The sequence below is a fragment of the Ciconia boyciana genome, chromosome 6 (genome assembly GCF_034638445.1).
Source record: "Ciconia boyciana chromosome 6, ASM3463844v1, whole genome shotgun sequence".
NCBI classification, from domain to species: Eukaryota; Metazoa; Chordata; class Aves; order Ciconiiformes; family Ciconiidae; genus Ciconia; species Ciconia boyciana.
Window position 1 is genome coordinate 52,871,348 of NC_132939.1, and position 15,490 is coordinate 52,886,837.

At 37.7% G+C, this 15,490-nt stretch overlaps 1 protein-coding gene across 4 annotated transcripts in view; it reads right to left on the bottom strand.

Annotated features, from left to right (window-relative positions):
* NRDE2 (NRDE-2, necessary for RNA interference, domain containing) overlaps positions 1-14,362 on the bottom strand; it is a 35,903-nt gene extending 21,541 nt beyond the window's left edge. For 3 of the 4 annotated variants that reach the window (XM_072866144.1, XM_072866141.1, XM_072866143.1), the window contains exons 1-5: positions 14,207-14,362; positions 6,626-6,734; positions 4,343-4,570; positions 2,077-2,226; positions 105-567 (exon numbers count right to left, since the gene is read on the bottom strand). In XM_072866144.1, the coding sequence (XP_072722245.1) occupies positions 105-567; positions 2,077-2,226; positions 4,343-4,570; positions 6,626-6,734; positions 14,207-14,285 (1,029 nt within the window). In that variant the 5' untranslated portion in view covers positions 14,286-14,362. The remainder of the gene's footprint in view (positions 1-104; positions 568-2,076; positions 2,227-4,342; positions 4,571-6,625; positions 6,735-14,206) is intronic. The other variant, XM_072866142.1, reaches the window with a different exon arrangement.
* Between the last annotated feature and the right edge of the window lie 1,128 nt (positions 14,363-15,490).

Below are 15,490 nucleotides of genomic sequence, written 5' to 3' on the forward strand. Positions count from 1 at the left end.
TCTTCACCAATACAAGATATACAGTCCTAAACAAATGAAATTACAATATAATGTTCATGTATTTATTACTTCTAATAAGCAACCAGGTCTGTCAGAACACATACCTGAAAAGAAACAAACTCCATCCAAGCATTAATATCTCTTGGGTTTTCTCTGACTTTCTTGTTATGTTCTTCCACTTTTGTCATTAGAATGGAGTTAATGTTCATCCCAGGCTCTTGAATTGTTTGCTGCGTATTTACAGGCTCATGGTCTGCACTCTTGCACCCTTTTCCTTGTAGCCACACTGTAGTCGATTGATCATAAATCCCAAGAGGATTTACCTCCCTTGTGTCAGAAGGATCATCAGCTTCCATTTGGAAAACTGGTATAAAAGCAGTTGGGTCAGATGGAGAACTTTTATTGCAAACAGGAATCCCATCTGTGTTCAGCATCTTCACATTGTTCTTTGTGAAGTAGCGCTCAGGTCGCCTCTGTAATTGCTTCCTTTTTGATGCAGAACTGTCCCAAGTTATACACTGTTTCTTTGCATCTATGCCAAGACAGGACTCTCCTCTCCTTTTATATCTTAGAAGGAAAAATACAATTAAACATCTTCTAAAATACACATTAGAAAAGATATCTCCTTTTTGAAAGAAAGCATGGAAGAAGTACTTTAATCCAAATTGACTCAAATAATGTATGCATAGACCTTCAAAAGGGTAAGAACTTGGTAACTTTCTCCTTATTTAAGACTTCAATTTATATATTTTTTCAGTGCCATCACAACTTTTATTATCATACTAAGCTTCCTCTGAGTTCAACAATATCTGTCATACTCAGCAGAAGAAAAATTTTTTTTTCCTCCTATCATTTTAAGTCATGTAGACAAACCTGGAGAAAGAACAACAGACAATGTTATTTAAGGGTATTTAGATTAGATTATTTTAAACTGAAAAATCAGATACCAGTAGTTCAGTCTGGTAATATCTTTCTGTATCCCTAAGCCTCTATCCATTTTATATGCCAAGAAGTGGGCAGGGGCATGGAGGGGAAAGAGAGATCAGGTTCACAAAGGCCACAATTAGCCTATGGATTAAGAAAGGAAAATACCATCTTAAAATATTACCAAAAATGTCATTTCAGTCGCAGACAGTGACGTGCAATGCTAAAATAAGACTTTTCATCTCAAACAATACCTGACAATCTGAAGGTGGCAGAAAATTGGAATGGATTGTAACCAGGCAATTTTACTGCAAAGGTATATACACTACAACCCATAAATAAATGGGTTAAAACCCATAAATCCCACAAATCCTCCCTCCTCCACAAATAATTAATTTTTATATATAATAAACAATTTTCCTTGAGAACATCAAGAAGTAAGTGTACATATATAATGCACAAGCCCAGTGTAGGCTCCTTTAGATGGGCTTCTCTGTTAATACAGGGAAATGTTCTCAAGGGTCATCATAGTACCACTAAGGATGTTGAATATGCAATTTCATCTATAGTCATTTGAAATGTAGCAATGCATAAGATAGATATCCTTTGGTACAATGCCCGGCTGATCTAACACAGAATCTGTTTGCTAAGAGAGTATCTGCACCTTTTTTTTGCAAGGACATCAGACTACTCAAGTAAGTAAACCTCTTGCCAAATCTAGAATGAAATCATCAGTACCTTCATTTCCCTTTCAGACACAGAAAAAGAACAACAGAGATCAAAAGGGGCACTCACCCAAAGATGATCTATAACAGAACCCAGAATTTCTGACCTCAAAACCATGCTTTTGCATCTGCCCTACGCTGCCACCTCCAGATGGCAACTCTACAAGTTCACAAGCCTGCAGTCTACTACACAGAGAATGTTTTTAGAAAAAATTAAAATCATGCACTTTATTCCCATTATTTCATGGCATCTTTTGCCTTTTAAAATATTTCTGCCCAATGCAAAGTCAAATTTTGAAATAAACCATTCAGTCATCTTATGTTCTCATCTTCTACATAAAAATTTCACAGCCAGACTCAAGTTAATGAATCTTGACATAGTGACTCTGTGATAGTTTGAATACCAAGAGAAAGCAACATATTGTACCTTGCTATGTCCCCTCGATATAGGGACTTGTAGGCCCAGTTTGCAGGGTCTGGTTTCTTGTCTATTCTGAAGGTTTCTGCAGTGAAAGCCTGGATATCATCAAGCCAAACAAAACGATTGCTGGTAAGATTTGATGTTTTCTTATCTAGACTGAAGAAAAGGAGAAGTATATTCTAAACATTGGTGAATATATTCAGCATTTACAAAACCCAGGAAACATTGCATTTCTGTAGTTCATAATTATTTAATTTACTCAAAGTCTGGTACATGATCCATCATTGCAAAGTCAGTCACACGCTGGGAAAGAACGAACTAGAAATACACTAATAGGACCATCAAAACAAAACACAAACACTCCTTGCCCTTCCAAAAATTGGATTTAGGATTACGAAAGGTAATAACCAGATTTAACCAATTAATTGCTTGGTAAACTATAATCTAAAAGCCATATATTACTACTTTTAAAATTTACTTCTGTCTTTCTTAATTGTAGCATCTTACTAAAAGAGGATAATCTGTAAGAAGATTACATTGATTAGCTGTAATTATACCCCATGCATTTCATAAAATAGTGCGCAAGGTGCTTTATGGATTACAGTTATACAAATGAACTTAGGTGGAAATTGCCACCTGCCTCCGAACTGAACTTCCAATCTGAATTCATGTTACAAATATGTAACTTAGTAAATGAGTTTTATAGTCTTGAGAAGCTTTCCAAAATCTAACAAGACCTATTGCATTTAGAGCAATTTTGTGGTTCAGGTTTCAAAAACAGTCTCCTGAAAACTCAACATTCTCTCTGTATCAACAATTTATGGAAAGAAGTGAAAATAGATATGCTGAAAGAACTTCAACCCTTTCATTTGGGCAAAGCACTAGCCTGTTGGCCCAGTCTAACAAACAGCTGATGAACCAGGTTCAGCGCATAAATCCATTCCGTCCAGTCCAGACACCCTTCCAGCAAAGACAAGAGTGACTGGGCAGAGCAGAATGGTCTTAGCATCCCAATGATTTTTACAGTGCTTCCTCACAGCCAAGTAAGCCTTTGCCGCCACAAGCCAACAGAGTCTTCATACGGGAGGTGGTGAGGGTGGCTAGAGGCAGCAGACAACTCCTCCGGTACCACTGCTATTCTTCCACAGGGAAACAATGTTAAGAACCCTTGGCATAGACACATGCCCACGAGCCTATGCTCTCAGCTCCTGGTAAATCTGCCTTGGAAAAAGTAGTAAACTGGGGGAAAGTCAAGGACTGCCTGGACTACACCCAGCTGTAACAACAATTCCTCAATGTCACCAAATCCTTACTCTGTCCCCAGGACCAGCTGCAGTGCTGTGAATTAGAGCCAGAGCTGCTGATGCTAAAGAAAAACCAGGAACTAGGGAATCAAAGAGAGGCAAAAGAGCTGCTCAAATTAGCAAACATGATGAGAAACAGGGAAAGGTGACTTACACAGCCAGTTAGATTGAGCCACTTTGAATGAAATTATCAAAACCCAACAGGCTGAGAAGAGCACAGCTAGGTATGCCAAACCTGAATACTCAGTGTGTTCACAGAACCTCTTTTACTGCTCAAAGATCATGCTAGTCACTAGATACCTATTTTCCTGTTCCATATAAAAATGACACCTCCACTAATTACACAGTACTTCAGAGTTCCTGGAATTAACAAAAAAGATCTAGCAAAACACCTTCAATTGTTCAAATACTCATCTAGATGTACTACAAGCAAGAAGTACGAAGCACACAGCATAGAGCAATAAATGGCTGGACATAAAAGAAATGCTAAATCATACAACAAACTTTGTCTTAATATGAAAAAAAAAAAAGGAAAGGTTAACTTTGTGAGGAGGAAGTTATATCACAAGGCAAACACAGCTATATGTTAAGACTTTTGCACTAATTAAGAATAACGTTTAATGCAATCCCTCGCCAAACTTTCCCAGTAAATCAAAGACCCATGAAAGGAAACATGCTTATAAAAACTCAACATACACCTCTACATGTCTTTAAAAATACATTTCATTACCACCATACCATGCTTTGTTCTGCAGAACAGTACTTCACAGAATATTTTAGTCACAGTTTTTCAGATATGATTAAACAAGTGTTTCTAATTCTATTTTCATTGCTTTGGATGCAGGTTTAGTCATATACAGCTTAGAAAAAATTACCCACCAGTGGCAAGAATTTAATTCATAAAGTTGAAGAGACAAGTACAAGAACACAATGAATTTACATCTTGCATAGTATTAATAAATACATACTTTGCTGCTGCTTCCTTTTCGTTATTTCTTCCACTTCTTGTGGCTTTGTCCTTGATGGGCTTAGTGTCCAGGTCCGATTCACTGCTACTGGAGTCCCCTTTGGTTTTCTTTTTTGTCTTCTTATAGTGCTGATGCTTTTTCTTTTTCTTTTTCCTTTTCTTACTTGACTGTTTCAGACTCTCATCTGTATCACTTTCCCCTGACAACTCTGATCTCGAAGTAGTCCTGCTTGGAAGCAAGCATATTTATCTATGTACATCTATATATCTAAGTAGTAAAACTGTAAAGAAATACCACCATAAGAAAGTTCAGAGTAATTTTACCCTTTACCTTTATTCTCCCTGTATTTTTGGAGAAGAGAGTTAGCAGCAACACATACAATGAAAGTGATATAAATTTGCATTAAATAACAACTATCTTTATTTTTTCAGCTGCTGGAATTACTGACAACCAGTCTTAAAGTTTTAATTGTCAAAGGCATTTTGATGTGTGATCTGTATAAATAGCCATGTTATCATCACCAAATTAAAGAAGATGACTGAGTTGATAAAATTTCCTAACTTTGCTAAGACAACTTAGGTCAAGCTGAAAGGATGAGAAATCTTTCAGGGTGACCTGCAAAAGAAAAAAGTCTGCACTTTTTTTTCCTTGTTTCTTTACGATTTACATAAGAAATATCAAAAACATACATTTAAAATCACTTCCAGATTAGAAATTCAAATCTCACCTCTCAAAGAACAATTTTTGATGATTACTGAATTAATGTTATCATATAATATAATGTAATAACAAACACTACATGCAACAGACAACTGACTTACTGAGAAATCACACAAAGGACAGATAGTTTTGACAAAACACACGTGTATGATTGTACATACCACATACACTCCCATACTTAATGATCAACTGAAATAATGGAGGTCTTCTCTAACCCTTAATTAAAGCACAAGCTCTTTTTAAACAGTTTTTCTGGAATCTTTCAATAAAAGAAAGGAGTGACAAGTCTCAGTATTCCTAATAAGTCAATGAAAGAAAACGCAGCATTTCAGAAGTAAGGTACCTGAGAAAATAATCTTACACAATTTATTTAAGGGCACTAAGACAAAAGCAGCTATGGGAAAACCATTAGCAGGCTTTTAAAACACACACAACACACACACACTGCCCCAAACAAAAAAGAAACAGACAAAAAAAAACCAAAACACCCTCCAAAACCCACCAACTATGCTGGAGTAATTAGTTTCTATTGAACTGAGAATGTACCCTAGTAATAGGCAAAAAGATCAAATGTTTCTCAGTACACTATTTTTTTACAAATTCTTTTTCAAAGATTAATGAAATATGGTGGATTTACTACGTCACTCTATATGAATGGTAACTTGTAAATTCCTTAGTTTTATGACATTAAAGTCCTGAAAAGATTTGAAGAAATATAAGCAGAATATATGACTGATAAACAGAACAGTGATTGCATTACAATCACACAATACAGGTAAATGTAAGAATAAGTATACAAAAAGATGTATTCAGCTGGGATTGTTATTATAAAGACATTCTCTATCATGACCACCAACAGTCATCGTAAACACAGGAGGTTGTATCAAATTAAAAGTGACTAAGTTTTTGAACTTGGCAACTGCAACTTGATTCCGCTAATTATTAAGTGTTAGTTATAGTGTAGACATGCCAAGTATAGCAACTATTCTAGGGAAGCCATTAAAACTAGTTCTTCAGCAAACATGGCTGCTTAAAGCTCACTTTTGTAAAAGAATATAATCACCCACTTCAGTGATCAGCATGTTCTACACAGCCGCACAACTTGATAAATGTAATATTTCATTAATTCACATCTTGAACTGTTTTTAAAAAGTAAAAAACTCGACTGTGAAATGGCTGACTGAACTGGTTTTCACAGAGAAATCACAAAGATGACGCTTAATCTTTACATTCTTTCAAGGGTCACTTAGGACATTCAAAAGCTAATGAAGAATCATGATTACTCAGTTCCCTTTCCATTCTGAAATAACAATGATTTAAATGCAGCTGTGAGAAAAAGAAAATGGGAATGTAATTGCATAAGTATAATTTCTCATTATTTTAAGTTAAAGGACATGAAAGCATTATTCGTACTTTTATATATGACTCAGTTCAGGTCTTTTTAAATACTGAACAGTGGAATTAAAAGCACCCCTAAAAGCTCCCGATTTTGGTCTCACATAACAAAAGATAAGCAGGACATAAGAAAGAGATTATTTTAAAAGATACTGAAGTATATTCTACCTTATTAGTGGTGATTTTTCAGGGATGAGATTTGCAACTTCTGTAGTGCGCTGATGCAGTAACAGTGCATCTCCCGTAGAGAAGCTTGGGTTACTAAGCCAGTCCAATTCTGCAGGTAAAGAAAAGTGTGAGATCAATACAAATTAGTTTGCTGTGCTTTTTAAAGTTGGGAGTTAATCTAGTCAGCAGACAGCTAAATTTGCAGCAAATGTCACTAAGTCATGTGTAATAATTGAGCATATTGGAAGGCAGTCCATGAAATTTCCGTTTAGCAGAACACTAGGTTTTAATGAGGTAAAATATTCAGGAGCTGGAATCTTCCCCTGACAACAATCTAAGCTTTAAAAACCGCACAATATAATAATACTTTAAAGTTCATACTGAAAGCAGATAATGTTTTATACACTGCTGTATACTTCAAAAAACCCAAATCTGTCCAATATTAATTTTTACCATGTAAAATTTCTAACTATATATTTATATATAGTATAAATGTTATATATGCACAATTATATAAGATCTAATATCTTCACATATTTTATAATTATTATGTACAATATATAATATAGATATTTACATATTTGTAATACATAAAGAGTTTTAAACAGTAAAATTTAAAAAATTACAGAAGGATATAATTACTTGAAGGTGTAGTTAATGAATGCAATACAACTTACGCAAACTTACAAAAATGTACTTTACTCACTGTATGGAAAATATTTTTAACGCAATTTTATTGATAGGGACACCCATTACTGATAAGAACACTCAAGTGTTTTATACACGGTCAAAACGTGTCACTGGATTCTCAGTTCTCTAGCCACTGAAATCATTAGGCTTTTAAATAGTGTGAAAAAAGGCTAATTGATGCTAATTTTATATATTAGTCAGCATTAAGTATTCTCCCTCTAGGCCTCAGCCATTTCAGTTATCAGATAAGATCAGATACCGACAGGATGTGGAGGGGGAATTTTTTGCCATAATTTTACTGATATTAAAACTTCTACAACAATTTTCATAGAGATTTAATTTCTAGAATCCTTTTAAGTATGTGAAATTTTCTAACATATTAAACAACAAGTGTTATTTCACATAAGCACAGAATTTAACATCAGCCTCTCCGGTGCCAGAGCACAGGAGATAACAACAAAAGGAAGACATTTGGTCTGCCTGCCTGTTCTCCATGCTCTTTACAACCATTTTTGCCTTGGTGTTCTTCCTGTCACACTCTTGTCTTTGTGCTTTTGACTACACTGACCTCTAATCCTTAAATAGCATGAACTCATTGTCTGCCAAGCCATACATCTCTCCTCCTTCTAAAGTATTTCTTTCAGAAATAGCTCTTCATACCAAAATTCTTTCTTCTGTCTCATATCCCTGAATTTTTGTCCACAAAAGGATTTAAAATGGAGCAGGCTGCAAAACAGTTTGTTAACCTAAGTTAAACTCATCAAGAAGTACGTACAATCAAGCAAAGCTCCAGTTTGTGGTTCCCAAGAGACTGCCCCTGCTACCAAACACCCCGTGGGGAGGGCCACCTTCCCTGGTTTGTCTTGAACCTCCACCCCTGTGCAGAGGAGAACCCACAATTCATGGCACTGTCAGGACCAAAACACACTTCCCACAAGCACCCCAACCAATACGCTGCAGAACACTGCCACACACCATCTCCCAGCTCACCAAAACGTAGGATGTAGACTGAAAAATAAAAATTCAGCTGTCTAATATATATGCGTGTTATTGTAACCTTCTGCCAGGCAATCAGAATCACCAAACCTAAGGCAAATACACTACCCTACTTTGTTGCAAATCAACATGAGGTGTTTTGTTTTTTTTCCCCTTCCAGGAAAATACTGAAGATATATTAATGTAAATTTAGAATAAAAATTGAAACCTTAAAACCGTGATCCTTACTTGCCTATTTAAAATATGATAAAGATCTACTATTTAATTTAAATTAGGTAAAAAAAAAAATTAGGCAACCTGGCACAAACGCCTTCATTTTAAGTACGTGTCTATGATTCTAAAACTGTAAATCTACCACAAAGCATTCTTCCAAAACCTTTGGTGAGCTTAAAGGAGAAAGATTTATGTTGGATAATATTGAAGCAACATTTCACTCACCTATCAAAATAATTATTCCCCCTGCTGGGGAATAAAGTGTTATGCAACAATAAGTTAATTTTTTTATTTTGATCCTGTAAGAGATGTATTAAGAACCAACCTAAAATCAAGAATACTTCTTAGAAGAATTGTTCTTTGTATTTTCCATGAAATACGAAAATGTTTCTCATGGATAATTCTGTAACCATTACATATTTAACACACACAGGAGTTAAATAAATTCATAGACCTGACATCTGCATAATCAAACTGGAGTTAATAATTCAATGTATGTCACGCAGTATACAGAGTGCCGCTTCATACCTGAGATTTTTTTAGGTATATTTACAGTGATATTGATTTTAAAAATTATTATCTTCCTTATATTCAATTTCTGCTTATTTTGGTAATGAAGACAGGGTGTAAAGGAATGCAGGAGGAAACTGCAACCCTACAATGTTTTCCCACTGGTCACACTCTGGTCTTCCTTAAACATAGACAAATTCAGAGAAAGTACAATGGTCCAGAGCACTCCAGATTTCAGTAAATGCAACTAATCTGTGCATAAAGCCTTTTATTTATTTACAGAATTAAGGAAGACATTTAATTCCCTTAAAAAAAAAAAAATCCATCTTTGTTTTGATTTGCATTGTATTACTGAGATCCACCTAAGAAAACAGAAAAATTTAGTGGTTGGCAGAGTCTTTGGTATAAAGCTGTATCACGTAACAGCACAAAACTTTAACTTATTAGCCAGACAGATCTCCTTAAAATTATTATATCTGTTCCAAAGATATACAAAACGTATCTCATTTGTCTTTGGCCCAATCTCCAATAACATACTTCAGGCACGAAGATACCCTCTGTAGCCTTTGAGCTTCTCTTCTTTTTAATAAATTGTTTCCCTTTGTAATGTGTAATAAATCATTTACCTGTATTATTTTTTGGTAGAAGTACATTTATTGTAAGGTAGTTCTGTATTGATTTGAATGAACAATTATGGTTCAAAAAATCACTTGAAATATATTAATACTCATGACACTTAATAAAACACTGGGTTACGTTTTTTTAAAAAGTAAGCTTGAAGGCAGAATGAAGTTAAATAATTTGCCTTTGGTCATACAGAGTTGTTGACAAAATTCAGAATTCAAGACTTAGAATTCAATATTGAGACCACTAGGAAAAAAGTCCAAGATGTTTAACTTTTAAGATCTTGATCCAAGGTCTTTTAAAATGCTGTATGCATGAAAACAGGCTCTTCATTGATTTGAAAAGCATAGTATCAGGTCCTCCAAAGACTAATGCAGATAATGCATTTTTTAATATTATTAATCAGTGTAAACACTTTAGATACAGACCAGCCCAAACTAGGAAAAAAATGTTTGCATACAACAAGAAGTATGCTAAATTTTATGACCTCGAGCCTTATGGCACTACAGTGCCAAATAACTCCCAAATGGAGATACAGATCCTTAGCAGCACTAAGAGCTTCAGTCTTAAAAACTGAAAAATAGAAAGCAACTGATACATTTATTTTTAAAATGGCATTATTGATCACATTGACAAAATTAACAGAGAAGAAAACAAAGAAAGCCGTAAAGCTCCAGCTGTTTTAGAAGACAATAAAACATGGGGCTGACCAACCATATAAGTTTTCCTGAGGCACAAACCACACTTTAAACAAAAGAGGCTAAACCTGAACTGGCAGAAGAGTGGAAAGCAGTTATCTTTATATTTCCCTGTTTAAAAGGCTGTTCTAAGACCAGAACCACATTCTTAAATAAAAAGAGTGAGTTGACAAAATTTTCATTCTCCTCCTCCTCCCAGCAAATTCATCCTGCAGCTCACAAAAGGATGAAGCCTGGATTTCCGAGTTGTGTCCTCCATCCTTTACACTCCCCACCGCTGCCACAGTTTCAGGAATTATCCGAGCTCTCTAGACCCTTCTATAGCACTTTGCCACATCCCTTAATTATTGGCTGGGCAAAAGGAAGCCTGTGCTGTGTCAGATTGCGATCTCCGAAGGTGTTTATTAGTCGGCAAATGTACATACACTCATTGCCAAGTCCATCTATCCTGGTAACAGTTCAATTCATGCTACAGCCTCTCTCTCAGCAGTGGCACTTTATCTACATTTGCCTTTTCTAAGCAAATGTAGGTTTTCACAGACCTCCTCTACTTTTGCCATTTCTCTCTCCCACCACAACAAATTTGACTGAAAGGGTTAAAACTCCTGAGGAGGAAGAGAGATACTAAGTAGGCTGGCAGACAAGCATGCATGAGATCCACTCCATAGGAAATTTGCCTTAAATATAGCAAAATAATGTCTATTACTGTCATTAACTATTAGAAACAAACTTCCAAGATGTCATTCTGACTTAACTTTACCTGAAAGTATCTGTTATTCCCTTACAGATGTGAAGTCACTCACTAACTTGGTGCAATATGATTACAACAGTAAGCACAAGCAGAATAAGGTTTATTTTTTATATTTTAAATTATTGTTTTAGGGCCTCCAAGGAAAACTCACCTTGAGAAATGGAGTCATAAACATTAATCCCCTGACTGTGCCTGTAGCTTGGTTCTACCTAAGCGGATGAGATCAAATTGCATTTTTAAAACATTGAAGAATCATACTGCAAGAACCAACCCCTGTAGCACAGTCAAAATGCCTCTGTGGATACACCAGGGAAATGCTTAGAATTCTCCAACTACAGTATTTTCTGAACAATTTAATCAAACTGACCTAATACTCTGGAAAGAACTGCACAATTTTTTCCATTACACAACACACAAGTCCAAACCTCCTTGTAAATAATCTCCAGTGAATCAGTTAGCTGGATACAAACATTTCAAACATCAAAATGCATTCAAAGCTTTGAAACGCTACCTTTTCATTTTTTGCTATTTTTTCTTGTCAGATGTCTAAAAAGTTTATCATTTTTGCAGGCCAGATTTAGGTTTTAAAGAACATAAAGAATAAAAGCTATAAAAGATTTCTTTTGTGATAATATGCATGTACTTGTTATTGCTCTACTCTACCATCCACATGCATGAGCACAACAGTAGAAGCAAACCAGTGGCATTCTTTTTACACCTTCCCAAACAAAAAAAAAAAAAAAAAAAAAATTGAAAATCTACAGTGCATGTCTACAGAGACAATTTTTAAGAGTTATGCAAAGCCTTTTGTTGCCTCTCAGAATCCTGAAAATCTGCTTTCAGCAAAAATCACTGCTTTGTCTTACCTATAGAATAGTTCAGACTGTAAATAATGCTGTGCATAATGCTTACTACTGTGAGTCGGGTTAATTATTACTACTGTTCTGTTCAGTACAGCTCCTGATAAATTTGTAATTTATCTTCTACCAAAAACTAATTAAGCTTGACAACATAATTGTAAGAAACCATATACAAAATTACTTTGCACTCTAGAGGTTGCTGCAACTCAGCAATCTAGCAGGATAGGAAAAGCGTATGGCAATACTTCAGTTTCAGGCAGCACTTACATTTATAAATGGTTTAGGAAGGTTTCTAAGAGTATAAGACAGAGGTAGTCAGAGGAATGAAACATGGCCAGCATATTTACATTGTTACCTCTACTTTTACAATAAAACTATGAAGCAGCCCTAAATGACTGCAAAAGACACCTCGGTTTCGCATATCATGTTAAATACAACATACCCTATGATCTCTGTATTATGATGGACTTTGGCTTCATATCAGCTCTGAGGAAAGAGAGTCATCTATCAGAGAGATACCAAAGTTGCCTGTCAAGTTCTCAAGTTCTCACAAGCTGAACGTGTGAAATTTGATATATGCCACCATAAATGTGGTTCTGAGTTAATATTTAATTTTTATAACTTATACTGAAATGTGGTTGTTAAAAACAAAGTACAATATTAGCTAAAACATAAAACAAACAAAGTTTGTTCCTTAAAGTTTTGTCAACAATTCTCATATAAAAAACTTCCAGTAGACCAAAATGTAACTCATAAACAGTGCTAATAACTGGAATCTAGATCCCAAAGTCAGCCTTAACACCTTTTTCTGTGTAATTTGATCTTCCAGACAGGTGGTCTGCGGTGACACAGGCTACACATAACAATCCTAAAGGCTAAATTCCCAGAGTTTTAAAATATAAGCAAGGTCTTACTACTAGAGAATTTTACTGTACCTCTGCCTGGCAGAGCAGCTCCTCTCTTCCTAGAAGCTATAATTTGGGATCTTACTACATCCGCTATTCCCTGCAACAAGTGTCATTACCAGAAAGGCTCCTGAATGTGGGTAGAACGTCTCTGTACTGGCAGACTGAGTATCAACAGCTGCAATGCCATCAGGGGGTAATGCAGAACTGGTTAGAACAAGAAGCTGTATTGCTAAAAGCTTCAAAAACTCACCATACTGACTGGACCAAATATACAAGAAATTTAGCCTAGGTAAACAATTCTCTTAGTTTCCCCTTGCTGTGGTGTCTAGAGGATGGGCAGACTCAAGGGTGGTGGAAGCTGGCAAGCAAAAAAATCATAGTTCAAAACATCTCCCAGTAGAATTAATAAATGCTGTGCATGTTTCAGAGTTTGGCAACATACCAGATAGGGTTCTTTACTCATTTAATAAAAGTATAATTTGTAGACAGCAACTGTGACAGTCAAAATAATAAAAAATATCCCTTACAACTAAAATTTGGCTTAATAAGTACGGAAATAACAAAACACTTTTTAACTTATCCAAGGCTAGTGAGGAAAAAACAAGAAACCCTCGTTTTGTGCATAAAGCAAATCTTCTCCACCGCACCAAGTTAACATACAGGTGTTTTTCAAAGATAAGTATTCCTACAGCCATGCCTCCAGCATCTACCAGCAGACAGCTGGAAGCAGATCCGAACACACCTGAGAACCCACCAATGAGAAGCCAGCACCATTTTTATGGGAATGTCCTTATTTCAGGTTCTCCCCAAAGGCACCTCACAGAAAGTAACTTTATTCGTAAGTATGGTAACTTTATTCAAACCGGCAGCGACATGCGTTGCGCAGAGTACGCCTGTGCGCGCCATACGTACGCCGGTACTCTGCGCCTGAGGGAGGCGCGCGGGCTGAGGGGCACACCGCCCTCTGAACCAGCGCGTACAGAGCGCGCTCAGCGGCGGGGCTGGCCCGCCAGACGAGCCCCGCTGCCGCGCTCCCAAGCCTCCAGAGAAGTCGGACGCAGACCGCCGCTGTCGGGGTCCCGAGCCCCAGCGGCAGCACCGCCCACGCCGCAACTCCATGGCGGGGGCGGAGCGCGCCCGGTCCGCAACGCGGGCGGGCCCGTCAGGCGGCGGGCTGGCTGGCTGGCGGCCGGAGCAGGCCCGACAGGGTGCGCGGAAGGGCCGGCACGGTGCAGAAGGCTCCGTGTGGAGGCGAGTGGAAGCGGAAGGGCTTCCCGAGGGCCGGGCCGCGGAGGGCTGTTGGGGGAAAGAGGGGTCTCCCAGGACTTTACCTTTCCTGGAGCCCTCGCTGCTGCCGGTTGGGGGCTCCCCGGGCTCGGCGACACTGGCAAAAGCCGGGAACAGGGCCATGTCTCAGCTTACCGCCACTACTATCTGCCCGACCTGCCCCGCGGACCGGCGGGGCAAGATGGCGCGGCGGCGCCGAGCATGCTGGGAGATGTAGTTCGTCCGCCCGACTTCCCAAAATGGCGGCGGGGCTCGGTGGCTGCGAGGGAAGAAAGGTTCAGTGCTGGGGCTGCTATGGGCGTCCTGCCTTTTCCAGGCCTCCGCGTATCTTGCGCTTTCCGCCGCCGTCACTAAGGGGACTGGAGGAGGGAACTACTGGGGGAAGAGGAGGGGATGAGGTTTCCAGAGCCAGCCTTTCCTTCCCCACTACCGTCTTCCCTCATGGGGTTCACTGGGAGGGAACACCCAAGCAACATCTCATCGAGACTGGTATGCTCAGCTGTGTAAAGGAGAATATTGTAAGAAGCCATGCCTCCTTTCTGTTAGTATCCACTCTATGTTTGAAGGCCCATCTAGCCAGATAGCCTGTCTCAAACACCGGTAGCCAGGGCTTAGGGAAGAAATAACCTCCTGCAGTCAGTCAGTCCTTTATACGCCCCGTGACCAGGGAGTCACCCATCGTGTTTAATAGCATCCACGAGCCTGCCCTCCATAAAGGAACTGGAAAAATAATTTTTTATGCTTTTACACTTTGTGTCTTCTTGGGCAGGATGTTCCACTTTTTATTTATGTATTGTCTGAACAGTATTTCCTTTTTGTCTCAGGCCCAGTGTATGATTCTTGCATGGTGAGGAAAAATAAGCATCCCTATTCACTTTCTCTGCAAAATTTTATACACTGTTAAGATACTTCAGTATTCTCCTTTCTGGACTGAAAAGTCTGCCTTTCTTCTTCATATATTAAAGCCACTCCACAATGTTCTCCTTGTTCAATTTCTTTAGTTTTTCTAACTCCTATACTAATATTACTGCACAACCAGAATTTCATGTAGTGATTAAGTTATAGGTGTACAATGGGCTTAGGGATTATATGGAATTGTAATGACTGGTTTGTTTTCTGCTCCTTTCACAATACCTTCTGATCATTCTGTTTGTCTTTTGGCCTCTCCTGAGCTACAATGTCTCTTAAGAGCCCACTGCTGAGTGGCAAAAGATAATAGATAACTATTGTGTACAGACGTTAGGATTAGCCTCCCTATACACACTGCTTCACACTCATCGAGCTGACTTTTTCAGTCATTTTATAATTTATTTCTGAAATACTTCAGC